Here is a 25,518-nt window from a genome sequence, read left to right as displayed (position 1 = left end):
ACGGTTGAGGGTAGACGGCCCTGTTACCTTGTCCATGCAAGAGTCGTGACCAGCCTGGATAATGGCACAATCGCCGTTGCAATGCCCTCCATGAAGTAGCGAGTGGTATGCCACGCTGGGAATTGTCTTCTACCTTCCAGAAGTGAACCATGCCCAGAAGCACGTCATGTAAGCGCCCATGATGGACTGGCGGACAATGCAGCCAAGGCTCTTAGACCACCGAAGAACGCAGCCCTTATCTGCTCTGACCATCTGCAATACACCCTTGCTCTCCGACAGTCGCACACTGAACCTTTCTCAAGTTTTGCCAGCTCGATTCGAAGCAACAGTCTCAAGCCGAAGCGTTGGTGGGTCGTTTCGCGATATATCGACACACTTGCATCATCAACGCTAATGCCTCATCCTGGCACGCAGAAGCTCCGCACAACAGCCGTGATAGGAGCCCACGCTTGCATCACGTTACTAGCCCTGGTCGCTGGACGTGGGGTCCTCGTAAAACCCACTTCTACCTTACTCCCGGGTTTGGCAGGGTCACATCAATCCTGATCATGTTAGCTCGAGGTAGTGAAGAGGATAGTTTACAGTTCTTCGCTCTCAATCCGCGGATCGGTTTATGAAGTACATCATTCAAGGAGCCTAGTTTGAAGCTGTACTTCGCGATTCAACTTGTGCACTCTGATGGAAAAATCCAATGTTACGGGATGCAGATGTCGTATTCTGATAGCTGAGACGGAAGTGCTTGTGATGGTGGCTGTGATGCCATCCCTTCATGGTCATGCATGATGTTCGCGAGTGACTCTAGCCTGGGGGCACCAAATCGATGTATCCGTTATGAATCAAGCCAATTATGGATCAGATTGCTGTTCGCTCATTTCGTACTTGCTGTGCTTTCGCTGCGAGCGAACGGTTCGAGCGGGAAAGCCTGCAGCTCTGGTGTCACATCTTTATATACACGATCCCACCTGGCAGTGAGCGGAACCGGAGTCTCCCATGCGTTCTCAGGGTCACGCAGCCACAGTCGTAACAGATGTCTCCTGTGGTTCCAGTGTAGTTAGTCATCTGATCTTGTTTGACTCGATGGTTTTCTGATATCCGGAAAAAACTTACGTCTTGTCGCCCTCATCAGTGAAGGCGTCACGCGCATGGAATATGGCTACGTTGTTGACATACTGAATGTCGCCCTTCTCGAAGTTGGTCGAAACACTGAAACGCTCGCCCAAGAAATGTAGGGCATCGAGCGCTTCTGCCTGGGCTTCGGTAATTGGTGGCAACTCGCTGCTGCGCGGAAGCGCCCCAAAACCAACATAATAACGCCTGGCGTACTGGAGAAAGATCCTTTCTGGGGTCTTACCATCAGCGCTGGCCGGCTGGTAGTAAATTAAAGGCTGCTTCGTGACTTGTTTCTTTTCGTCCACGGGTTTGGTTAAGCTGGTAACGAAGAGGGATATATCAGCGACTTTCAAACTTTACTGTGCTCGTTCTGAACATTGGGGAACATACACCTCTGCTTCCCAGTCTCCACTCAATGTGTGAATAAGGTCGGGTCTTGTTGCGGCCAGGTGATTGTAAACACGCCACGTGCTGGCAAGACGACTAGCGCCTCCTTCTGCCGCCGTTGAAAGCGCGAAGAGCGAGACAATATCGCCTGAATCAGTATGGAAGACCTGCCTGTCAGCCGTGTACGCTGGGGTACCAATCTTGATCTGACCCTTGCTCTCGCCTTTCCCAAGTCCAGATCTGATATCCTTGATATGCCCTAAAACGACATCCGCACGCTTTCCGTTCAGATAAGCGTCCTGACGACCTCGAATGGGGGCAATGTGCGAGGATATACCAGTGTAGATGATGATATTCTCCTCCCGTGTATACTTATCGACATCCAAGCCACGAAGGACAAAGAAGCCGTGGCCAAAATGCAGCTCATGAGAGAGACGGCGCAGCTCTGCATGCAGAGTAGGAAGCGGAAACGTCTCTTGCGTTATGTAGCCAAAGTCGAGCTTCAGGGCTATTGGGTCGATTCGTCAGCCAGTTGCAACAAGTAGATATCCGCCACACAAAGGGGATTGGCGTAGCAAGGGCCTTACATTTGAAATGGGTGACTGCATTGTCTATCTCCGCTAGTTGGTCGGCGGAGAAGACGTAAGTCCAATTGTATGTTTGGGCAACGGTCTCTCCCTCCCAAACTAAGTCGCCCTTTATCTCCTTGGGGAACCCTTCTGGAAGGGTTTTGGGGAGATTCTCAGTCTGAGTGCGACGTGCTACACGAGCTTGATACATGTCCCAGTCGGGATGATAGGAAATGTCTGGCTGGCCTGGTGGTGGTTGGGGTGCAGGTGTAATGTTGGAGACCAGCCCGAGCGCTGGAGGCGCGGCAGTGGCAGTGGCAGTGACAGTGGTAGCCATAGTTGCTTTCGAATGATGTAAATTGATGGAAATATGGTCTTGGTGAACAGGCCTCCGAACTAGTTTTTGAGTATCCGATTCAGTGCGCTTCTGTTGCGCGAAGCCTCGTTTCCAGAGACCGTTTTCTCCTATTTAATATTCCGGCGCGGTGACCCGGAAACATATCCGGTCTTCTATTTTGTGGCAACACGCGAAATCGGGTGAGAGTATGAGCTGTTAGTTCCCCGCGGCTTGGTGTGAAGCGCATCATCGACCCTGGTGCTGACGTGATTCGTTTGATCCTTGAGACTCCACGGCGGGTCTCAATTGCAGCGGTTTCCGCGCGTTGAATATTCTAATAGCTTGCATAGGTCGTTCATCAGAGAGAATGTGGGAACTGAGATGAGCCAGAGTAAAAGTAAGCGCGTTGAACCCCCTTGTTGTGTGGATGTATAGGTCCAGCCAGCCCTCTGTGGCTCTCTGGGCGGGGTAGATAACGCAAACGATAGGGAAGACTTTCAAGGTATTCCTACTCTTGAACTGACGTGCATCGCATGAGTAACAGTATTGCAACGATGTGAGAAACCCAAAGTAAGTGCAAACACGCTGGCGCATACGTCAAGCAGAATCCGAGTTATTGTTTTGTCGCTGATGACATGTAGACCTCTGGTGGTGGTGGCTGGGTATGATCCTCCATCTAATTAGCTTCTCACTTCACCGACGGGCGCAGCCGCCGCAGCACTTTCCCTTCTTTTTCGAAACGGCTGATGCTACCTTGGGTGAATGCTGCGTCATGCTTTGCGACTGTAGAGATGGAAAGCGACTGTTGGTGCGGTAAAAGGTTCAGACGTGTCGACAGCTCCGCGCGGGTTGGAGAGCGGGGGCCGAAGACCCGCGGCTGTTCTCAGCTCGACCCAAGCCACCACACAACAACACGTCGACTAGCCACATCAGTTCAACATGACACAACTCAGCCTAGCTTGGCCGCATCGTTGAATAAAGGGGGAAGTACATGCGCCGACATGTCGAGAAGGTTCTCACAAATCGACGAGGCGCAGTACGCGAGAAGCCATGAACACCCACACGCGCAAGGCATCAGTAGAATAATACTGCATGCTTTCCCTACGACTTTCGACTCTTCCTTGGACGCGACGCACCTAGGCATGCACTTTTTCGTCTGGCCGTTTCCTTCCACACTTTCTTCCTGACAACATGGCACATCAACACTCCGTACCACTTCTACCCTTTATCGCTTTCGCGCTCTTGTTAGCTCGCGCATTTGCTGCCCGCAGTACTTGCTACACAGGGGATGGAACTGAAGACACCTCCGCGCAGCCCTGTCCCGGGTCCTACATGTGTTGCTACCTCGATCGAACCGATGGTTATGCGGACGACGTCTGCATCCAAGGTGCCTGTTACAGTAACTACTGGACAGGAAAGTACTTCGTCATTGGATGCACGAGTCAAGATTGGGACGAGGAGGGCAGTGGATGTAGTCCGCTGTGGGACGCTTGCGGTACGCATCGTTGTGCAAACTTTCTGCCGCCAGTCGTTAACAGTGAGCGCTAGGTCGTTCAACCAGGATACACACACGTCACGCGCTGTAACGATGGCAGTTTCTGTTGCGGCGATTCCAATGCTGCGTGTTGTAATAGTTACTCCGGGATATTTTTGAACGAAGACGGGACGGAGATCTTACAGTCAGAGTCAGGGCCGATTCCGGACACGATAACGTCATCAGCAGATGTGCCATCTAGCAGTCCGGTCCCAACGTCGTTGCAAACACGAGTCATCACATCCACTGGTACACAAACATCGAGTCCGCCTTCGGAGACAGCAACAGCGACGAACACACCGTCGGCAGATGAGCCAGAAGAGGGACTGTCGACCGAGGCAAAAATTGGAATCGGGGTCGGTGTGCCTGCTGTAGTCCTTGCGGCTCTTACACTGTGGATTCAATGCAGTCCAAAACGACCTTGATTTCGACCACGGACCTGGCTATCATTGACAGCCGGGCCAACTGAAGACGCCACCAGTAGGACTACACATGGGCGCTTTGACGACCAAATAGTAAAAGCGGCTTGATACGCTCTACCTTTGGCACCCGCTCCCGAAACTGCGAATGATCAATATAAACCCCATCTAAGGGCTGGTCAATCGTTATAGCATCACGGATGTACAAATTCCAATGGAGAGGACGGACTCCTAGATGATGCTTCGTACACATTCAGGCGGGTACGGACTACCTTCAAGCGAGTATTGGTGACTTGAGATGCCACTCGGTAAGGTAAAGTGTTAAAGGAAGCAGTAGATATTAGCTTCTCGGATCGCGTTAAGTGAGGCAAAGTCATATTACGAAGTATATATCCGAACCTAGGTGCCAACTCTTCCCAACAAGACCACTGGACTCTAAGGACTATTTTCCCCATACATACAACTATCCATACATCGCTGTGGCAAATTCATTGCATGCATATTTTGGCCCTTACAGTTCTTCATTCGGCACAAACCTAGGACTAAACCAGGCATGGCCCCATTCGATGGAATTAAAAAGCTAGGGGCGTTAAAGACAAGCTTCAGACGAAGCAAATGGGTTTCAGTAGAATATGTAATAAAGCCACGATGCTCTCGTCTGGATGAAGAATGTGCGAACAGACTATCTCTTGATGGATGGTATATGACTAACTTATGCACGAAGTCTACGCACCTGGAACTTCAATCCTCCTTTAATCACTACGACCTTATCATACATGCAAAAGGCGAAAGCTCCATCGCGAGTCTGGACAGGACGTATCGCACTATCTACATCGCCGTTCAGAGAATTGTACTCTTCAGGAACAAAAAAGTGTTCTAAGTACTGTTCCGCCCCAAGCTCTCTTATGTCGGCGGAGCAAACCCACGATTTTCGATGCATGAAAAATACACGCTTATTTGCTGCACTAGCACCAAGAACTTGACTGCATAACTGCGTCGGGATGGAGGTGATTCTGGCATCGGATACTGTTTCAGTCCATTGTGGAAGCGTGAGGACAGAGCTCGACATGACGTGTGATTGCGCATGCTGTATATCAACAACAACGGATGAAGTTCCTGGCAGAGCCGTGATGGATTTGATATTAGCTCCTGCGAAAGCATTTGATGTCCCGCAGATGTTTCTTGAAGTCGCAGGGAAGTCTCGGACCGAGTAAGCCGTCAGCGTTCCGTTGGCGAAGAGGAGAAAATGGTCGCGATAATCCTGTTCCATCGCAACAAACCAGTAATTGGCGGTTCGACCGTAAGTCAAAGAGTTCTGTACTCCAATACAGACCCTCTTTTCGATACTGTAGACATAGTTTGAACTGATGGTTGATACCAGTAGGTACATCCCGGAGACATCGAACACAAGCTGAGTGACCGGAGAGCTCAATTTTGTGTCGATCAAGCAGTTCTCTACCTGCAATGGCCTGGAATCTGATAGTTCGAAGTAACGAACCTGTAAGTTCGCATGAATATCTGCAGAAGCAATAACATTATGCCTGCTTGAGGTAAGGCACCGGATGATATGTCCACTATGCGTGTAAAGAGTCGAAGGCTGGTAGTCGCCGCTGGACTGGTACACTATCACATCTCCATTGTGATTGCCAGCAAAGAAGATCGGCAGCAATGGATGTGCGATCAAGGTCCTGATCTTTGATGCCTGAAACTTGTCGAATTGGCCTTCGGTTACCGGAAGAACGGGACTTTGATCACTGAAGCTAGCCTCCTCCTCTATCGTCCGCCGAACTAGTGCGGAAGGCGCCCACACCTTGAGCTCATGGCCTACCACATGAAGAAGGCCAAGTCCGTCGGGTGTGAAGTGCAGTAGATTGAAAGAGTTGTTCGGGGCCAGGACATGATAGAGTAGCGTGAGCGACTCAAAATCCCATATTCTCAAATGGCCTCGAATGTCTACGGATGCAAAGGTTCGACCGTCAGGCGAGCAGGTAATCGAGTTGAGGATGACATAACTTTCTGCCTCGGCGCTCTCTACCAATTGTCCAGACCATGAGTCGTACAGAGCAAGGTGAGACTCGTTGTATGCGACAAGTAGAAGATCCACGGCCGGATTTGGGTTGAAGAGAATTTGTTCGGCAGCTCGGTTGTTCTCATCAATTGCCCAACCAATGAGATCACCACTGGTGCAATCAAAGATGCAGACGGGACTGTTCCGGTAAGCCAGAGCAAGCAACTCAAAACCTGGCGATAGTGATGCTGCAAAGGGCGCTTTTCCGACCCTATCCTCGGTGAAAGTGTCGGATGCTGGGCCGTTATATGTGTAGGTCTGCTCGTGCATAAGTGCGCCGGTGTCGATGTTCCATTGGTAAGAGCGGCCCTGTGGCGTAATCCCTATTAGAGTATCCTGTGAAGATCTCAGGAGTATGCAGCGATGTCGAAGCCGTACCTTCCATCGCATAGTACCATTGGTGTCCCAGAGACCAAGAAACTTTCGACCGGACGCAACCACGAAAGACCCCGACATATCGAAGTGAACTTTGTCTACTGGGAAGGTTGTGACAATGGTCATCTCTTTCTGGTAGCTTCGAGAGTTATACATGTTGAGAGCACCAGATTCCATCCCAACGACAATAAGACTGTTGCCACATCCCACCGCAGCAGCTATGTCTTCCTCGAAGCGAATGCTAGCGACGCAATCACTCCAGTCTGATCGAAGATATCCTGACAGAGTCAACCCATCATTTGACTTGCCAAATTGTTGAAACATCGCGGATTGTGTTGGGCAAAGCGGAGGAATGAGGAAGTACACCGAATTGGGACTTCTAAGTAGGGCGCGACTGAAGCTTGAGACAATCTGGGTAAGATCCGTAGCCCATGCGGCGACGGTACTGACATGACGGTTCAGTGGTGAGTGATATTTTGCCCTTCGACCTAGATATGCTTTCAGATTCCTAGCTGTTCGGAACAAGCGGTAGACTTCTTTCTCGGCCATGATCTTTTCGATCCATGTTAGAACGGTTGATGTCAAGAATTTGTGCAGTGCCAGAAGAAGCTCATCGCTTTCAGTTGATGCGTCAACTACATGTTCCGAAAATTGCGTAACGGCATAGTCTAATAAGACCGATGTCGATGCTTTGGTTCGCTTCTGGAGTAGCAAGCGTCGATGTCGAGGTGGTTGCATGTCCGGACTAGTGAGAAGCCGGAGACAGGTCAATGCAATTTTCTCATGTCCACATGTCTTCGATACCTGGAAGTCTCCTGCTTCTTGAGACAAGATAAACTCCCTGGCTGTGGAATGAACCGGCTGAACCAAGCTACTGTGAACGTCGACGGTCACGAGCTGCCCACAGAGACCCTCGATGGCCGATTTCGCACTAGGCAGATGAACGTTGATGTCGAGCTGCAAAGCATGAGAGAGTTCGGAGACAGACAGCGGTCGCGTGGCCAACATTACCCATGAAAGTATTGCTTTGGCAACGTGCTGCTCCCTCTTTTTCTGACTCATGTCTGTCACCGCCCGAGCATAATACTGCAACATACCCTCGGGTATCCCATGGAGCACTTGCGTTATGCTGTCATAACCATAGACACCCTCGAGTTCGTCCATGACTAATCGAACCCACAGAAAGGAAGTTCCCGACTTGGCCAATATCTGTCGAGCGAGATCTTCACGCTCGTCCTCCTCGTCAACTGCATCAATCACCCAAAACTGGGGCGAAGAGATGGAGACCTGGTACACTAACGTCAGTCACTTCCGTTTGGAGAAGCGCTGATAAGTGGACAGCATACCTGAAATATACCTCCAAGATATATCTTGTGCCAGATGGCGTGGGCACTATCTTGGTCAAACGAGGGAGTAGTGGCGTGGATCTCGGCGAGCTTTCCTCGTATCTCCTCATTAGCCTTTGCCATCTGGAGCGCGAGCGATTGTAGTAGGCCCGCTAGTGAATGCGTCGACTTTTTTCCCAAGTGGAAGAAATGTGACGCATGTGGCAGGCGAAAATGCACAAGTTGTGAAATGATATGCGTCGCGAGTACTGTCTTCCCAGCTCCAGGCTGTGCTTGAACCCAGAAGATTGACGGACGGTGTATCCGGGCCGTTTCATCTCTGTGCTCGGCTTTAACCCAGGTTTGAAAATCTTCCCTTTCCTCTATCCACTGACAAGATCCTTCGAGCTTGTCATGATGTTCATCTGGTACATACTGAACACGGAGAAGATCCTCGACGTCTCGCATCTGGTCTCTTGTCGACCGGTCATTCGTTGTGGTAACTATCGATATATGTCAGCTTTGTACACAACACCAGTTCTCTTGATATTATTACCGGTCCGTATAAGATCTTCGACCGCAGTTGCGAGCGCATTTCTCAAAATGATGTAATTTGAATCTTGCCTGCTTCGAAATTTGCATATCTCGCGATGATTCGCACGTAGGTATTGGATATGCTCATTCTCAGGATATAGACCTGCATAAATTAGTCACATGATGATACTTCTACCAATAATGTCACCAGACGGCACATGCGTACCTAAGACCGCCGAAGCTTTTTCAACGATCAATCCAGACGACCCACCAATAGTCGGCAAAGTCTCACAGAATGAGTATACCATTAAGTCTTTTGCATGCCGTGCAAAATCGCTGTTGATGAGCTGTGTCGAGGCAGATCCTGTGGAGATGTCCTGGATATACTCTCTCGATGAAGTGAGACCAGTCACTCCGCAATACTTTAGGACGTTGTTCAGTACTGCTGCGTAGTCTGAGCCTCGATGCGGTGTGGCGAGGAAGAAGATGCACCGGATGCGGTGGGCTAGTTCAGGATGTTTCTGATCATCCTGGGCGAGGATGTACGCCTAACGAACGCACAAAGTCAACACTGATCATCAGCATTTCCACTTCAGACTCACTTTCTTGATAACCAGACCACCCATTGAGTGTCCAACCAGTATGATTGGGCTGTTCTGGTCTAGTCAGCAAGTCCCAAAATGGATACAACATCACCCAACCTTTGAACTGCGTTTTAACAAAGGTGACGTGCGAAGTTCTTCGTATAATGATTGCCCAAAATCATGCACATTGAGGATACTGGGCTTCGTGCTACCCCAGTCGCTGTCATACCCGAAACTGTGTATAGACGTATTGGCAAACTCGATCTCTTCCGAGAGCCAGTGTTGAGGCCAGAAGAGCTGATCATCGTCTCCAAAACGCCATGTCTTGATGGAACCACCTCGTAGACCATGTACAAAGACAAGGTCTACCAGAGGTTCCGGTGCACAGAATAAAGACCTCAGACCGAGCGGCCCTATTGTTCCATCTTTGTCGCTTGCTTGTGGCCGTGCAGACCTGAAGCTGCGGGTAAAGAAGGAGGTTCCTTTGCGAACATCGCCCGCTGGCGTTTCTTGGTGGCCGAACGTCGGCGTCTGCTCGGTGGGAGAGAGTGTAGGAGCCTCGGAGAGGGAAGGGAGAACATCTGCTTCGACGTATTTCGAGCGCTGACGGGTTGGAAGATCATACTGCAGGAATCTCAATCAGTCGATGGTTCCATTGCTGACATCAAGAAACTCACTGCCATCGCTGCATAGTAACCATGCTACCCACAACAACCCAAAGACCTTCTTGGGTGTACCAACGAAGGAGTTCGAGTCGATGCAAAACAAGGCGGGGGCTGTGCAGCGGGAACCTTGTTTACGTTGCCGACCTCCCCCCGTGCAGCCGTGGCCCCCATATGCAGCCTGTCCGCGGGGAACATCACAAGCAGGGTACGGCGCTATGTGGGCCTATGAGCGGTCAGGAGATATTCTAGCGCGAAATGAAACTACCACAAGCATAGCTAGCCGTGCACTGGATGAATGCGACGCATGCGCCCATCGATAGTCTGCTTATATAGTCTCGTGATCCAGCCTTCGGAGCCCGTCGAAGACTTTGACGATCGCAATGCACTCTATGCCATGTAAGCATGCCTGTCGCCATGATGATAGAATCGACTAGCTGACAAAGACAGGCGGGATGATATCATCAATGCTGGGTTGCACGAGCATCGAGCTTACCTTCGTGACGAGTAAGTTCATGACGTTGAATGCTCGCCCAACACTGATTTGTTCAGAGTGAAGCAAGAAATGTTACGTCTCCTTGCAAAACATCCAAATGGCCTGGACGGGTTTCAAGACTCCTGCGCTGATTGAACAGCACATGGTGCTTGTAGGTAGCTGTTTCCGGTAGTTTGAGAGCCATGACTCAGATCCAAGCATAGTGTTCATTGGGAATGATTTCAGTCCGGTTGCTCTTGCCGCCTCTCCATCTAACAGATATGGTTTCCCGTCTTTGTGCCTGCAGCATGGGGCTTAGACCTTTGACGCCGCTACTGAGTGTCTCGAATGTATCGCGCAAACCAGATGCAACTCCCCATACCACAACCATTGGCAACCCCCAGGATCGAGCCTCTCGAACTGCACAAAGCAGAAGTGCAGAGAGGACATTGCTTTGTTCTCCTTCAGTCTCGCGAAGGATCCAAATTCTTTGAATGAAAAGGCATTGCTTTCGAAAATCGTGATGCCAGTAGATCCAGGCATTAGAACCGTGAAAAGCCCCTTTGATTAGTGGCGATCTCTTATGTAGCTTCATCCCATAGAATTCTGCCCTTGTATGTTGCCAGCCGATGAGATCAGCCGTGGGAAGAACGGTCAAAATCGTGCTTCTTCCGACAGTCCGCGTCTCATCAATTTCTAGTGCCAGTGTGTGTATGTCCATTCTGCACAGCTCGTCGATGTCTTCCGCCCGCAGATATCGGAGGTGCTCTTGCATGCCATACATCGTGTGAGGTTCGTCATCGATGGAGACGTCGGTGGAAAGTACGATTGCGGGGGCTGGGATCGGGCTCCAACCTAGCCGGGCGTAGAACTTCAAATCGCTTAGCATTCGTTGTTGTTGCTGTTGTAGCAGTTGCTTACTGCTTCTTTGTTGCTGTAAATCATGCTTGCGAGCGCGTCTCCTAGGCCATCCAGCCATTGGGTGACATTGTACAGAAGGGCAGAAGCGTAACCTTGGCCACGATAGTCAGGGTGAACAACCACAGAGGCGATACAATAGCCGTTCCCAATGTGTGATCCATGGACATCCGTGACGAGTAATTGCCGCTTCACGGTTTTGCAGGTTGCGAGCACTTGAGATCGAGTGTTGCTGTGATACAGACACCAGGTGCGTACACCGTCATCTTGCGCAAGAGCTGTTTTGCTCATGAGCTCTTCGCGTTCCAGGTAATCAGCTTCGGAAAGCGGGTCCCCGAAAGCAGCCGCTGCTAGTTTGTTACATGCTAGTCGCTGGTCATCTGTCGCCTCGCCGAAATCTACACCTACTAATATCGGTCTTTGCGTGGGCAAGGTTTGGGAGGCCTCGGCCATCTGTACCGTGTTGTTGCCAAGTTGGTGTTGGTGTTGTCGTTCTTGAGTCAAAAGACGCGTCCACGGGCCAGAGCTCCCTTGCGCGCGCTAAGACCTAATTTGCTTGTAACCACCGTGCCACCTTATAACGGGAGTGTAAAGTCGCTTTTTCGGTCTCCTGGGAGGCCTACTGTGTCGCGATAATCATCGGGTTTGAGCTTTTGGGAACGGTTGATTGTGTGTGTGTGGCTTTGGCGGTCTGCCCAGACAGCCCCTGCCATGGCGCAACCACTTACAGACGCGGAAAGAGCCCGCGTTCGGGCTCACATGGATCATCTTGACAAGGCTATGGCCGTTATCACGAAGTCACAGTTCGATCCCGACAAGGTCAATGCTGCTCACGAGGCGGCTGCCAGGGCGCATCCCGTTAGCAAGGAATTGTTCCAGGCTTATAGCGCAGAGGTCCTGACAGAAACGGCTGACCCGCTGAGGGTGTTGAACGACCTATTCAATATCCTCAAACCAGACGCGCCTTGGGGTCTGGCCGTGTACCGTGCCTCGTACAACGACGATGCGGTTTGGCATCGTATACTCTCTGTGCTCTGCCGAGATATCGAGTCATCACTAGCAGTATATCAAGCTCAACCAGGCCTTCTCGCAAGACATGAGTTGGTCGTGATGGATGACCAGTCCAAATTCGAAAGAGCAGGTCCTGAGAAGATCCGCGAGCATTTCAATAGCTGGGCCGTAGACGAGCTACAACGTAACTGGCGTGCCGACCGCGAGCCCGCGACCAAGGACGAAATGACTGGCGCAGCCGGCAGCACGGATTATCTGCACCATGCTGGATCTCGCTACAATTTCTGTCTTCTTGTTGACGACATCTGCCTCGAATCAATCGAGATGATGGGCACGCCCGTGTTCAAGCTCGTCAAGAGAAACTGGGCGCCCGATAGCGAAGAAGACGAAGCCGAGGAAGACGAAGAAGACGAGAAGTTTGACTGGGAGGGCGGAGAAACAAATGATGACCATGAAGATGTCGGTTGGATGTATGTCGACACCAGTGACTACGTTGATGCTCAGGATCAGTTGCAGGAGGATGATTTCTGGCCGGAATATTATGTAAGGCCGCCGCTCATGCGTTGGGAGGAAGACTTCGACAGGGCGCCTGGTTTCTGGCGACGGAACGCATCTTCTGCATAGATAGGATAAGACTACTTATCGTAGCTTAGTTAGCTTATACATCCCTCTTACTAACTTCGATCAAAGAACAATTCTAATACCAACACTAGCCGCTTAGCGATATAACGAGCACAGGATCTTTGTTGAATTCAGTATATCGCCAATGTGTGTTTCAGTGTCTTTCTTGACAACCTTGGAAGATCCGAGATAGCTTGGTTCTGACGTTCGTCACATGGTGTCGCCTTGACTCGATTGACTTGCAGTTTTCGTCATGCCTGAATCAAGTGCTTGTTTGCAGCTTGGTCGTTGACAAGTCTGGTCGTCGAATGTATGCTGCCGCCTGCACGAGAGCGAGTGGCATCTGTTCGAGGGCCCTTGCTAGCTCGGCAATGCGGGTCCTCGTCCATACACACAATCAACCGTTCCTTAAAGCTCAACCCTAATAACTATCGCGATACAGTAGGCCTCTACCGCCGAAAAGGCGACGTTACACTCTCGTCGTCCACCGCTCCTCCCAACTTCTTTCACAGAAGCTCTTGGCCGCTAGTGTCGTCTATGGGCTCAATGGACAGGATATCGCTCTCATCCACTAGCTGCAACGCCACGCTCCTCGCCCGACTAGTCACCAGCACCGAGCCGTTCTTGCTTTGAGGCAGACACGACGAGGGGAACCGTGGGCGAGCGCTAGAGCTGATTACCAACGCCCGACCAGCATGCCCTCGGATATAGGAGATCTTTCGATGCATTCTTTCACATACGACCATAGGATCCTGAAAATTTGTTCTCCCTCGCGATCCGTCAAAATCCACGGTGCTGTGTTGGGATCATTTACCTCGTGTTCGCTCTGGGTTACACTTTCTAGGAATCGCGACTCTGCCACCACAGCCCCCGCCATAGCCCTAAACGGCTATTAATGGTTACTCAACATTCTGTTTTTTTAATAGTGTTGCCGAAATAGAGGCGCGCTGTGTTAAAACGGGTTGCTACCAAGATCGGGCTTACACCCTTTTCACACCTTCCATTTACATTTTCCTTTCACATTGTCTCTCTTGTTCCTTCTGTCCCTCCACGCAGTTATTGTGTCATCCTTTTACATGATTCTGCGTACTATAGCACTTAAGAAGAAAAGTAGTACATCTGATCTTGCGTACTTGCGCTCTCTTATTTGGCCTAAAAAAGAGCTAGTTCCGCCCACGAAGAAGATGTTAAAGCTATATTGATTCCTCTGAGTTGTGACTTCTAAAAACATACTGTAGAGAGCTTCTATGTCACCATAACTTGTAGTCTTAATGCTGAGTCCAGAACCTCAGCGTCTGACCACTACCTCAACAGACCTAGTAAAACAGTGCTGTTATCAGCTTTCCACTCGTCTCTGCCGCCAGTACCAGATCATCAGCGTTATGCACGTCAACGGTACGGCACAAACCCAGTACACCCAGAATTCGCCAGATATAGACCATCCTGCACTACCTTGTTCGGGAGTATAGTTAAAGAAGCTCATGCTGAAGATTGCCTGCTCAGTGTTAGTTAAATGCTGTGCGACGGTGGGGAGCACGTATTGATAAGAAGGTCGGTGGCAAAAAGGCCATGGTTACAACTGCGATTGTCCTCATAGCACCACTGTCGCGTCTTGCTGCCTCCCCAAGTCCTGTCATCACCTGACTGTCGCGCTGTGCAATCATGTTGTATGCCTGATGATGCGTCAGTAAGCTCGCGTCGGTAGTCAATCAAACTGCCTCACCAGGGTGATCTCGTTCTGCAGCCGCTCCTTGTTCGATTGTGACCGCAGAAGCAGATTGCGAAGCATGCTGACTTGAAAGGCCATATGTGTACGCACTTGAGACGATGCCTCTAGTCTATTTCTACCCTCCTGCTTTATCTTGCTCGCAAGACATACTACGTGCCCGTGTATAGCTTCCACCGTCTCCACTGTTACGCTGAGTGTCTCGAAAGAGTGGATGGCGTGGCGTGCCGCCTCATGCATCATGAGGAAGCCTTTAGATTCGCGAGCTGGAAGTGAGCGGTCCTGAGCACTGGTTACTAACTTCATGCATTTTTCGTTAGGCGAGCGTGCTTGCCTTCTCGACGTTACGCACGATGTCGCGTACAGCCCATACAGAGAGGTCCTGCATAGAAACAACCGCCTCAACTAAAGGTATGTGCAGCAAGTGTGGCTCTGAAGGCAGCGGCCTCGTTCCCAACTGGGAAAGCGCGGCTTGTAGCAGCCCTCTGAAAAGTGAAGAGACACCAATGCACAGGATTGTGCAATGACCGGAGACCCAACGCGAAAAAAACGTCATCTCATACCAGCTGTAGCTTGAGCTAGCATCTCGAGCGGCCATCTTGACGAGGATGCGGAACCACGTGTCTGCGATGTAGAATGAGAACATGCTTGCTTGCAGCGTACTTAACTGGTTTCTCACAGGTGGATTGAAGCTGGCCATCCTGACTGAAAGTCTCTGCAGAGCTGAAGAACCCATTCGAACGTCGGTATACGGTGGTCAGGAGGTGAGATGGGATCTGGAAGAATTTCACTAGCTCTGGACCTGGTTGGGCGTCTTTTGAGAAATTGTCCCGTTCTTCAAGTCTATAACACGATTATTGAATAGCTCTAATACTTGATCTAGTAGTACATACATGTATCGGAGCTGCCGAGCATTAGCGTCCTAGACTGAAAATTAGACGAGACGCAGCAAAGGCGAATCATTATCTACATCTATGCATTGACTGATGTCCTGCTGTTCGATCTCCCATCCCGCTGAAGCTGGTCTTGTCTTAGTTTATGTCTTGTATCATTGTGCTTGATTGCGTACATAACTGCAGAACTGTGTAAAGCTGCATTTAGAGAACTGCCGAAGAGAGGTAGGAATCCCAAAATTAGTGATGGGATGATCGAACTTTAGCGGAGAGAAGTGCTCGATGTCGTCGCTTGCGCCCTCTCTGCGATAAAGGAATTTGGATGGATTAGATGGTATGGTACTCAAAACTTCGGGCTGCGTTTACAGCCTGGTCTGATTGCGGCGTGGTAAGCATGCTCCGCATGTCTAACCAATGAGCGAGTCGTTGTTCTGGCCCCCACACCTCACCCACGTCTGCGGCGACATCCGCTGTACGTCAACATCCTGCCTCAGCCTGCCTCAGCCTGCTGCTGTGCTCGTCGTCAGACTGAGCGGCTGCTAGGCTGCCAGGCCATGACCTCACCTACAGTACACTGTCCACGAGACACTGCAACACTTTTTTCTCGAACTCCATCGCAACGACCGTAAATGGCGCGCCAGCTGCGCCGCGAAGACTACACGGTGGGATGGGTGTGCGCGCTGCCTGTTGAGCTGGCGGCCGCGCAGGAGATGCTCGACGAGGAACACGACACACCTCAATACGACGCCCACGACACGAATCTCTACACCTGTGGACGCGTTGGCGAACACAATGTCGTTATCGCCTGCTTGCCTGAAGGGCAAACGGGCACCAACTCGGCTGCAGCAGTGGCGATGCAGATGAAGTCTACCTTCTCCTCGACGCGGTTTGGTCTAATGGTAGGCATTGGCGGAGGTGTTCCGAGCGAGGAAGTAGACATCAGGCTTGGGGACGTGGTAGTGAGCAAGCCGCATAAGACGCACGGCGGAGTAGTGCAGTACGACTTGGGCAAGACTACGCAGAGCGGGTTTGAGCGGACGGGAGCGCTTAACACACCGCCGACAATGCTGCTGAACGCGGTTGCGAACCTGCGGGCGAAGGACATGAGAGGGAAGGGCAAGTTATTGGAGTATCTGTCTAAGCTTAACAGCTTGCTAGACTTCACGCGAGAAGCTGCGGGCCTAGACGCTCTCTACGACGCGACGTACGACCACAGGGGAGGAGCGACGTGCAAGCAGTGCGACGTAAGTCACTTGGTAGCTCGGGCCCCGCGGACGCAACCTGTGGTAGTGCATTACGGCACGATCGCATCGGGCAACCAGGTGATGCGGAGCGCTGCCGAGAGAGACAGGGTTAGCGCAGAGCTAGGTGGCGTGTTATGCTTTGAGATGGAGGCAGCAGGGCTGATGCATAGCTTCCCATGTCTAGTTATCCGTGGTATCTGTGACTACGCGGACTCGCACAAGAACAAGCGGTGGCAACCGTACGCGGCAGGGACAGCAGTGGCATGCGCGAAAGAGGTGCTGTCGATGATACCAGCAGCAGAGATGGCCAAGAGTTACACCGCGGAGAGAGTGACCTGTGAGACAATTGGTTAGTGTAGCAATTGTCTTCTGCCTGGTGACGTCTTGGCGCTGACGCTGCAACAGGACTTCAGGAAGAGATACACGGACCTTCAGGAGAGCACGCTACTGCCCCGCCCCTCGATGTGCGAAGCGATAGCCTGGATCAGTACAAAAGAAACGGACTACAACTCGAATACCAAACCCGTGACAGAAGACCCCAATTAGAGAAAGCGGCGAATCAACACATGGAGGTTAAAAGCCATGGGTCACAGTTGAAAGTTCGGAACCCCGATGAGAGATCCAAATCAGGTCAAGCGTCAAATCAGCCTATAACAGCGGCTGCATACGAAAGCACTAACATCTTCTGTAAGGCGTGCGCAAAGAAGTTTTCTACACAGAGTGCGGCAGACGAGCATATGAGAGCAACTGGACACGGGAAGCCTGACATCTCCTGCAAAACGTGTGCCAAGAAGTTTTCTACACAGAGTGCGGCAAACGAGCACATGAGAGCAACTGGACACGGGAAGCCTGACATTTCCTGCAAAACGTGTGCCAAGAAGTTTTATACACAGAGTGCTGCGAACGAACATATGACAGCCACTAAACACGGAATCCCCACCATCTCCTGCAAGACGTGCGCTAAGAAGTTTTATACACAGAGTTCGGCAAACGAGCACATGAAAAATGTTAAACATTAGGGCTCTACATCTTCTTTGAGACGTACGCTAAGAAGTTTTATATAATAATTATAGCTTGTTGCTATCTATGCGCATTTAGACATTAGACTAGCACAATTTCTCTATAATGTGTATTGAGCCTGGCTGACGATACATAATATCCTACACTGTGAGAAGCCGAACAGCTTCTCGTGCTAGAGCTTGGTGTTGCAGCATGTACAGTTTCTTCGGAATAGCTTTTCAAAATGTGGATTTATGAAAGGAGAAAGAACCAGCTAAATTTGTAGAGGATAGGGTAAAGAAAGCAATGTAGGATAGTATGGTCCTTTGAGTGACCTTGTACAGCTCGTAATGTTGATGAAGAACGCCAATAATCTATTTTTAGGGTTGTAATAATAGTATCATGCACTTCTTCTTAAGCAAATTCACCGAAGTTCGCTGCCTGTAACTGCGCCGCGTCTACCCGTGAAAAGAGATTGGTTGGATTTTTTTCCAAGTGCAGCCCTGCTGTCGCAGTTGAAGATCGTCGATGCATGCACTTCGCCTCTCTGGTCACCAATCTTGACGGTATGTTTCCGAAGCCAGAGAAGTCATTGATTGAAGTGGCGAAGCAACCAAGCATGATTGTCTAGCGACTGCTTCGATGAAATCGAACTGTCGTTGGCCAAACGGATGGCGAAGCCCATCGCGTCAGTGACAGTGTGGCGACTGGGTTTAGAGTACCTTTGGTATTTCTCAAGCCAAGTTGTGTTTTAAGAGCATCTTTCAAGGCTGTCTCGCTTTATGCCCCGACAAAACCCAAGTTCCTTATAACGCGAACGTACACCAGGTCTTCTGAGTATACTCATTACGCATGTCGACACCGATGCGGGAGTTTCACTGAGGGAGTCCCTTAACATTCGAGCATCGAAAATTTACGCCATGGAACAGGAGAGAAGCCATGTTGTCTGGGGCTTATGTTGCATGAGGCTGCATATGTGCAGCGCTCATCAGAAAGTATAGATTCAAAGATATATGATGGGATCATGCAGTCACTTTCAAATTAACAACTTATGAATAGAAGTCTTTAATCACACGGACAAGCCCAGGGACTCGATTTGGAGCATGTGGGTTATTAATGATGGGATCATGCGGGGTCACGGCACGGTTGGGCCAAGATCATAAGTAAAGCAAGGCATAATCGATACAATGGTGCCTAGCAGGGGTTAATTCGGACTACAGACGTTGGAGAACTTGTTTGCTTATGTCTAAATACTCAGTCTAGTGCTTAGCAGGGATCAAGACCATTTGGTTTCCTTTTCCTGTTATAAGAATGCAGCCTTCGATAAAACGATGCAGCTTTTGGTAAAACGAAGGCTTATCGTGCTCACCGGACGGGTGAAAGCAAATATTCCCGTCCGCTCAGCCATATACAAGCAGGATACCGGCGGATTAGTAGTTAGGTGGTGACCACTAGTGAATCCCCGCTGTTGTATGTTTTTGTTTTTGCTTCTGCATCTGATAGATAAGAGAGGCAGCAATCGGTCTACCTTTTTGCCTCTCGCGTTGTCAATGAGACATATCAGAACAGTTCTACATTCATGGGTATTGTGCTATGAGAAGCGAGGTCAATCTTCGTCAATGCCTGACATTCGAACGTTCGTCCACTTCGGCATCAGTTGAGATACTTCTACCGGTGCATCTATCTTTGACAACCTTGCCTATAGCTGCCACATTGCGAAAGTGGCCGGCGTATCTTACTTTGTTGTACCCGGCGACATTGCACGAAGTTGACGAGAAAGCTAAATACGTGGGGATCAGCAGAATACAGTTCGTGAAAATGCTAGATAAGAGGGCGCATCGCTCAGCTTGACCCGTCGAGGATAACCTTGAAATGCTCCCAAGAGGCCTGTGTTACACTTTGTCTTCATCAAGCATGATATGTGACATAATGTACACCTGCAGGTCGTCATACTCCCACAAGTAAATAATGACACGAATGCTATGGAAGGGGCGAATAGCAGCAGTCGGATGTTATGCTCAAGCTATTGACAGTAGTATAGGCTAAGAGCTTCATTGCTGAGTACGACATCTACTGCAAGCAAAACCATTGCAGTCGCAGTCACAACAAGAAGCATGGCAGAGATGTATATTGTGAAGTCATTTCAATTTCCTTCCCTTTCTCTCCATGTATCTACTTTGGTGAGGTACATAAGAGATATCGACCGCTAGGCATACTTTTCAGACATCCATTACGATCGTTTCGTCAGGCATCATCGTGAAAGTACAAAGAAGACTTTTCCGCGTTCCTGAATACCGGGAACCCATGAAAGATAAGGAACCAAACACACCATGTCTATCGTTAAATGCCGCAATAGATGAAACTCCGTTCGCAGCTCGCAGTCTGGGTATCCTGCACGTGCGCCCTTCCTTCCTTCCTGCACGCCCTTGTGGCGCTGCTAATGTGTGATGCGCTTATCGGGTGGAGAAAGCCTTGGTGACAGTGCGCTTGAGGGCAAGCTCCTTCTTCTTCAGGTCCTCAGCGGGGGCATCCTCAACCTCGAGCTGGGCCATGGCGTCGGAGAGAGCAGACTCGATCTTCTCCTTCTGGCCACGCTTGAGGCGGATGGATGTGGTGGGGTCGGAGATCATCTCCTCGACACGGGAGATGTAAGACTCGAGCTGTTGCCTTGACTCGAACTTCTTGGAGAAAGCCTCGTCGCTGGACTTGAACTTCTGGGCGTCGTTGATCATGTTCTCGATGTCGGCAGATGAGAGCTTTCCGACGGCGTTGGAGATGGTGATGTTGGCGCTGCGGCCGGAGGTCTTCTCGGTGGCGGTGACCTTCAGGATACCGTTGACGTCGACCTCGAAGACAACCTCAAGGACGGCCTCACCAGCGCGCTGAGAAACAGTTAGTCATGGTGCGAAGAAAGAGGAAAGGGCGAAGACTTGCCATGGGAGGAATGGGAGCAAGGGTGAACTCTCCGAGAGAGGTGTTGTCCTCGCAGTTGACACGCTCACCCTGGAAGACGGGGAACTGGACGGTTTGCTGTAAAACGAAGTCAGTACATGTCTCATGCGCGTTGGATCAAAATCGAATTCTGACCTGGTTATCTACCAAAAGTTAGCATGAGAAGAAACAAGGGGGGATTTGGGTTAAGCGTACCTGCCACAGTAGTGAATGTCCTGCGCAAGTGTTAGTAACTGTCGATGGTAGCTGACGAAGAGAACATGCGATGGTAGCAACAAAGTGAAACAGTAAGATGAAAGCCATGAGATGTCGAGCCAGATAACGGGAACTATGCGTAGCAAATCGAGTCACTCGATTTGGGCGACCCGGAAAGTGGTTTCGAGACGACGTGTAGTGTCGACCGGTGAGACGTGCCAGAGGGTGTGCAAATAGACCGTGAATTGAGTGATATCGCCAGTGGCGGTATTAGACGGTATTAGACAGTGACGATGAGGTGGTGGCGGTCAACTGAGCCAGATGCGTCTTGCTCCGGTTGTGCAGTCGAAGCGCGGATGGACTAGGCAAGTTCTTCGGACAGATGTGACACCGGTGTTTGCCAGAGGCGATCATCTTGGCAAAGGAACGGGCTTGCTTTGCCTTGCTGGCGTCAGGACGAGCAGCCCGATAACGGGCATCGGCCTTCCGCATGCGAGCCTTGACCTTTTCGGGATCATTGAGTTTCTCAAGCTTGTGGTAGTTGGCCTGATAGATGCGGTTCTTCTCCTTCACCTTAGCAGCTACGGCCTCGCGCTCCTCAGGAGTCATGTCGAAGTGCCCAGCGACCATCTCGATGAGAGCATTGTGGCCACAGAGACCGCCGTAGGTGAAAAGGCCTTGCTGATGATACCATGGACAGCAAGATCCCATACGATAGTCTTTGGTGGTAGATTGCATAGTCCAGAAGAAGAACGAGAATGTAGCCTCCATTGCGACGAGAAGGAGACGAACGACTGGGGCGTTGCTGGATCCAGGTATTGGGACCGTCACCAACAAGCCAATATGGACGATCTTGTAGCCGTCTCGGTAAGCTTTGAGTACATACTTGGGCCACAGGTCGAAACGTTTGAGCTTCTTGTAGTTCTGCAAACGAGCTGGGAGACCACGCTTTGCATCAGTACCTGATCCGATGTAGACCAAAGGTATGTGACCAGGCTTCTCGAGCACAAGGCAGTAGACACCCCAGCGTCGATAGCTATCAGTGGGAGTGTTCCGGAAGAAGCTCACGGCAGGTGGTATAGTTGCTTGCATAGCGTCGAGAAGACCCGGACAGAAAGACAGTGACGCGACTGAGCAAGTCTCGGCGATGACGGTAGAGTTGATGAAGACGGTCGCAAACAGACCATTCTTGTGAACGGGTACTGAGAGGCAGGCCCAGATAAGAGCGACAAGCAACTCAAGCAAGGCATGAGTGGTAGAAGCCATGCTTATCGACGACCTCGATATCGCCAGTGGCGATACCAGACGGTGAGAGAGAGCTGCCGGAGGAGTGATGCCGGTAGAATGAGACTCGAAAACTGGTTTCCGTCTCACCCAGTGAGAGAGTGTGTGGTGGTGGGCGAGGATCGTTTGACACGATCCTGTGAAGTCTCAAACCACCGTGAAATGAGAGTGGATGTGCCAGCTGCAGTGAGGATGGGATGCAAGCAAGGCAGAAAGCCGAGGATGGCTTTAAATCCAGGTCCAGATCCGGGTCCAGGTAAACAGTGTCCAGGGCTCCTGCCAGCTTTGAGATGCTCAAAGGGTGGTAGGCCCTCAAAGCTGGCAGGTGCTCCCCTCACCCACATCAGGGAGGGGAGCGACGACAAAACATGGGAGAAAAAACAACAGGATACATGAAGAGGGGTATACATGCAGAACAGAATGAACAAAGGGAACAGTTAAAGCACTTGCCTCTTTTTAATCGTCTTTGGGCGAGGTTAGTGGATGCCAGATCACAAAGCAATGGCAATACATACAGGGACGGTCTGACCACGGGGAACGACTGGAGCGAAGATGTTACCCTCCATGGCAACACCAAGGGAGAGGGGAACGACATCGAGGAGGAGAAGGTCGGCAGTGTCGGCGGAGGTGGCCTTTCCGGAGAGGATACCGGCCTGGACGGCGGCACCGTAGGCAACGGCCTCATCGGGGTTGATGCTCTTCTCGAGCTTCTTGCCGTTGAAGTAGTCGCTGAGGAGCTTCTGGATCTTGGGGATACGGGTGGAACCACCAACAAGGACGATCTCGTCAACCTTGTCCTTGGCAATGTTGGCGTCCTTGAGAACCTGGGCAACGGGGTCTAGAGTGCCAACAAAGGCCTTCTGGTTCAAGTCCTCGAAACGAGCACGGGTGATGTTGGCGTTGAAGTCCTCACCGTCGAACAGCGAGTCGATCTCAACAGTGGTCTGGGTAGCGTTGGAGAGAGTACGCTTGGCACGCTCGCAAGCAGTCCGGAGACGACGTAGGGCGCGGGCGTCGCCGCTGATGTCTGTGGAAATGTTAGTATTCGCCAAACAACAGTACTGCGAATCGTGTGAGGTTTCTCTTACCCTTCTTAGTCTTCTTGGTGAACTCCTTCTTGAAGTGGTCGAGGAGGTTGGTATCGAAGTCCTGACCACCCAAGTGGGTGTCTCCGGCAGTAGCCTTGACGGTGAAAACACCACCCTGGATGTGCAGAAGAGAGACATCGAAAGTACCACCACCGAGATCGTAGATGAGGACGTTCCTCTCCTTGTCAGACTTTCCGGAGCCGAGACCGTAGGCGATAGCGGCGGCGGTGGGCTCGTTGATGATACGGAGAACGTTGAGGCCAGCAATGGCACCGGCGTCCTTGGTGGCTTGACGCTGGTTGTCGTTGAAGTAGGCGGGGACGGTGATGACGGCCTTCTCGACCTTCTTGCCGAGCTTGGTCTCAGCGACCTCCTTCATCTGTGGATTTTGTTAGTCGCTGCCCCGCCATGCTGAGTGTGTGCGCAGATCTTACCTTGACGAGAACCATGGCAGAGATCTCCTGGGGGGAGAACTGCTTGGTCTCGCCGAGGTACTCAACCTCGACGAGAGGGCTGCCGCCCTGGTCAACGACCTTGAATGGCCATGACTTGATGTCCTTTGTGACGGTCTCGTCCTCGAATCGGCGACCAATGAGACGCCTACCAGAGTCAGCCTGCTGATCGTGCGCGTGCGGCAAAAAAATGCGGGAGTACTCACTTGACATCGAAGACGGTGTTCTCGGGGTTCATAGCAGCCTGGTTCTTGGCCGCCTCTCCGATCAAACGCTCCTCGCTGGTGAAGGACACAAACGAGGGGGTGGTGAAGCTACCCTGCTCGTTGGCGACTGTGGGCACACACGGTTAGACATTGACCTCTTCGCAACGGAATCGGCGGGAGCGCATACTGATCTCGACATTGGTGCCCTCGTAGTTGGCAACGCAAGAGTAGGTGGTGCCTGCGATATTGTTAGCCCACATCCCACTGTGGGGTAATTCGCGAATATTACGCACCAAGATCGATGCCGATGGCACCCTCGTAGACTTCGTCGCTCATGATTGCGGTGTGTGTGGAAGGAACAACCTGAAAAATTGAAGAGCAGGAAGGTGTTGGAGAGAAGGTGGAAAAGAGGGTTGGGAATCTTTTTTGCGCTTGCTTAAAGGCGAGCGATCAGAGAAAAATTGGCCTTGCAGGGATGTCTCGTAGTGTCGGCGAGTGACGCTAGGCAGACTCGGTTAACCCAACGCGGCGCTTATCGATACTCGCTGAAAAAGACCACCCACCGAGTGTATCACAAAGCCTCGGCCCGCTGGGTGAGGAAAGAGGGACGAGACGGTGTATTGTGAAAAGGTGCCCCGCAGCCAAGATCTGGTAGCCCAGGGAGGGTTTGGAGACCAAAATGTGGTCATCACAGGATGTTACACTCGCCGGCCCAAGGAGAACGCCGGTATACGTTCGGCGTGTTGAACTCAAAATATTTCGGAGCATGCGATACTACGGTAGGCGCCCGGCGGAATGATTTCGCCTCCCAGACGCGGCATTGGCGTTGAATCTTTGCCATGGACTGTCCTCCAGGTCGGTCTTATGGACCCTGGAAACAACATATTTTCTATCTTCGCAGTGGACGACTGAGACTACCCTGGCACTCATACTCCGGTGTGTGCCCGTAAGCATCAAGGTAAAGTATCAGTGCCTTCGCACCATCTTGTAAACGTCAAGGATACTAGGCACAGTTCTCGATATCGGAGTTTTTATCTAGTCTTGGAGCTAGGTGTATGAAGCCGAGAATGTCACCGGAAATCTTAGGGGTGTACACACTCTGACGATCAGGGCAGCTGGGCGACTTTGATCTCTCACTGCACGGCCATGTATGCTGCGCTGCACCAAGGTTGTACCCCGACTTGATCGTTGTTCTCGTCAGTATACTCTTTCCATCCATTCTGATATCTATTTCTTCCGCGAAGTCACAAAAGACTTACACCAGCATAGCCGCAGACGGCGTGCAGTCATTCATCCAAAACTCTCACTCCACCCACGAAACAATTCCCCTGGAAGAAAGCTGTCGCGAGACTTTCAAAAGCGTAATGGCCAATACACCAAACTACGTGTAAACAACATCGTTCCCCCTTGGCAATGAAAGGACTACACTTTGCAGACCCCTACTCAATCACACACATCTGAAATGCATTGTCCCAGCCATTGTAGTCAACCAAATCCGTTTCCATTTACTAGCGAACGTATCTCCAACACATCTATGTACAAAGCATGGG

General features: G+C 51.0%; 6 protein-coding genes across 6 annotated transcripts; 2 read left to right on the top strand and 4 right to left on the bottom strand.

Moving 5' to 3' along the window:
* Positions 1-868: 868 nt before the first annotated feature.
* On the bottom strand, positions 869-2,403 carry ACET3X_006455 (uncharacterized protein; the record flags this gene model as incomplete). Its single annotated transcript, XM_069453438.1, has 4 exons — positions 869-1,034; positions 1,108-1,428; positions 1,501-2,005; positions 2,085-2,403. 4 exons carry the CDS (start codon positions 2,401-2,403, stop codon positions 869-871), a joined length of 1,311 nt encoding a protein of 436 aa, XP_069305223.1.
* Positions 2,404-8,627: 6,224 nt separating this feature from the next.
* On the bottom strand, positions 8,628-9,284 carry ACET3X_006454 (uncharacterized protein; the record flags this gene model as incomplete). The annotated part of the gene is made up of 3 exons (XM_069453430.1): positions 8,628-8,821; positions 8,885-9,206; positions 9,261-9,284. 3 exons carry the CDS (start codon positions 9,282-9,284, stop codon positions 8,628-8,630), a joined length of 540 nt encoding a protein of 179 aa, XP_069305222.1.
* A 2,724-nt stretch (positions 9,285-12,008) lies between these two features.
* ACET3X_006453 (uncharacterized protein) lies at positions 12,009-12,932 on the top strand (the record flags this gene model as incomplete). The annotated part of the gene is made up of 1 exon (XM_069453419.1): positions 12,009-12,932. One exon carries the CDS (start codon positions 12,009-12,011, stop codon positions 12,930-12,932), a length of 924 nt encoding a protein of 307 aa, XP_069305221.1.
* A 1,502-nt stretch (positions 12,933-14,434) lies between these two features.
* ACET3X_006452 (uncharacterized protein) lies at positions 14,435-15,752 on the bottom strand (the record flags this gene model as incomplete). Its single annotated transcript, XM_069453408.1, has 7 exons — positions 14,435-14,602; positions 14,653-14,937; positions 14,990-15,279; positions 15,335-15,498; positions 15,549-15,577; positions 15,626-15,675; positions 15,725-15,752. 7 exons carry the CDS (start codon positions 15,750-15,752, stop codon positions 14,435-14,437), a joined length of 1,014 nt encoding a protein of 337 aa, XP_069305220.1.
* A 298-nt stretch (positions 15,753-16,050) lies between these two features.
* Positions 16,051-17,833, top strand: ACET3X_006451 (uncharacterized protein). Its single transcript, XM_069453397.1, has 2 exons — positions 16,051-17,141; positions 17,198-17,833. The coding sequence occupies exons 1-2, from the start codon at positions 16,178-16,180 to the stop codon at positions 17,809-17,811; spliced, it is 1,578 nt and encodes a 525-aa protein (XP_069305219.1). The 5' UTR covers positions 16,051-16,177; the 3' UTR covers positions 17,812-17,833.
* A 2,411-nt stretch (positions 17,834-20,244) lies between these two features.
* ACET3X_006450 (uncharacterized protein) lies at positions 20,245-24,304 on the bottom strand (the record flags this gene model as incomplete). The annotated part of the gene is made up of 8 exons (XM_069453386.1): positions 20,245-20,673; positions 22,738-23,249; positions 23,311-23,500; positions 23,564-23,689; positions 23,745-23,910; positions 23,969-24,095; positions 24,156-24,206; positions 24,262-24,304. 8 exons carry the CDS (start codon positions 24,302-24,304, stop codon positions 20,245-20,247), a joined length of 1,644 nt encoding a protein of 547 aa, XP_069305218.1.
* Between the last annotated feature and the right edge of the window lie 1,214 nt (positions 24,305-25,518).

This window comes from Alternaria dauci, chromosome 6, assembly GCF_042100115.1.
Source record: "Alternaria dauci strain A2016 chromosome 6, whole genome shotgun sequence".
NCBI classification, from domain to species: domain Eukaryota; kingdom Fungi; phylum Ascomycota; class Dothideomycetes; order Pleosporales; family Pleosporaceae; genus Alternaria; species Alternaria dauci.
This window is presented reverse-complemented; position numbering and strand designations above follow the sequence as displayed.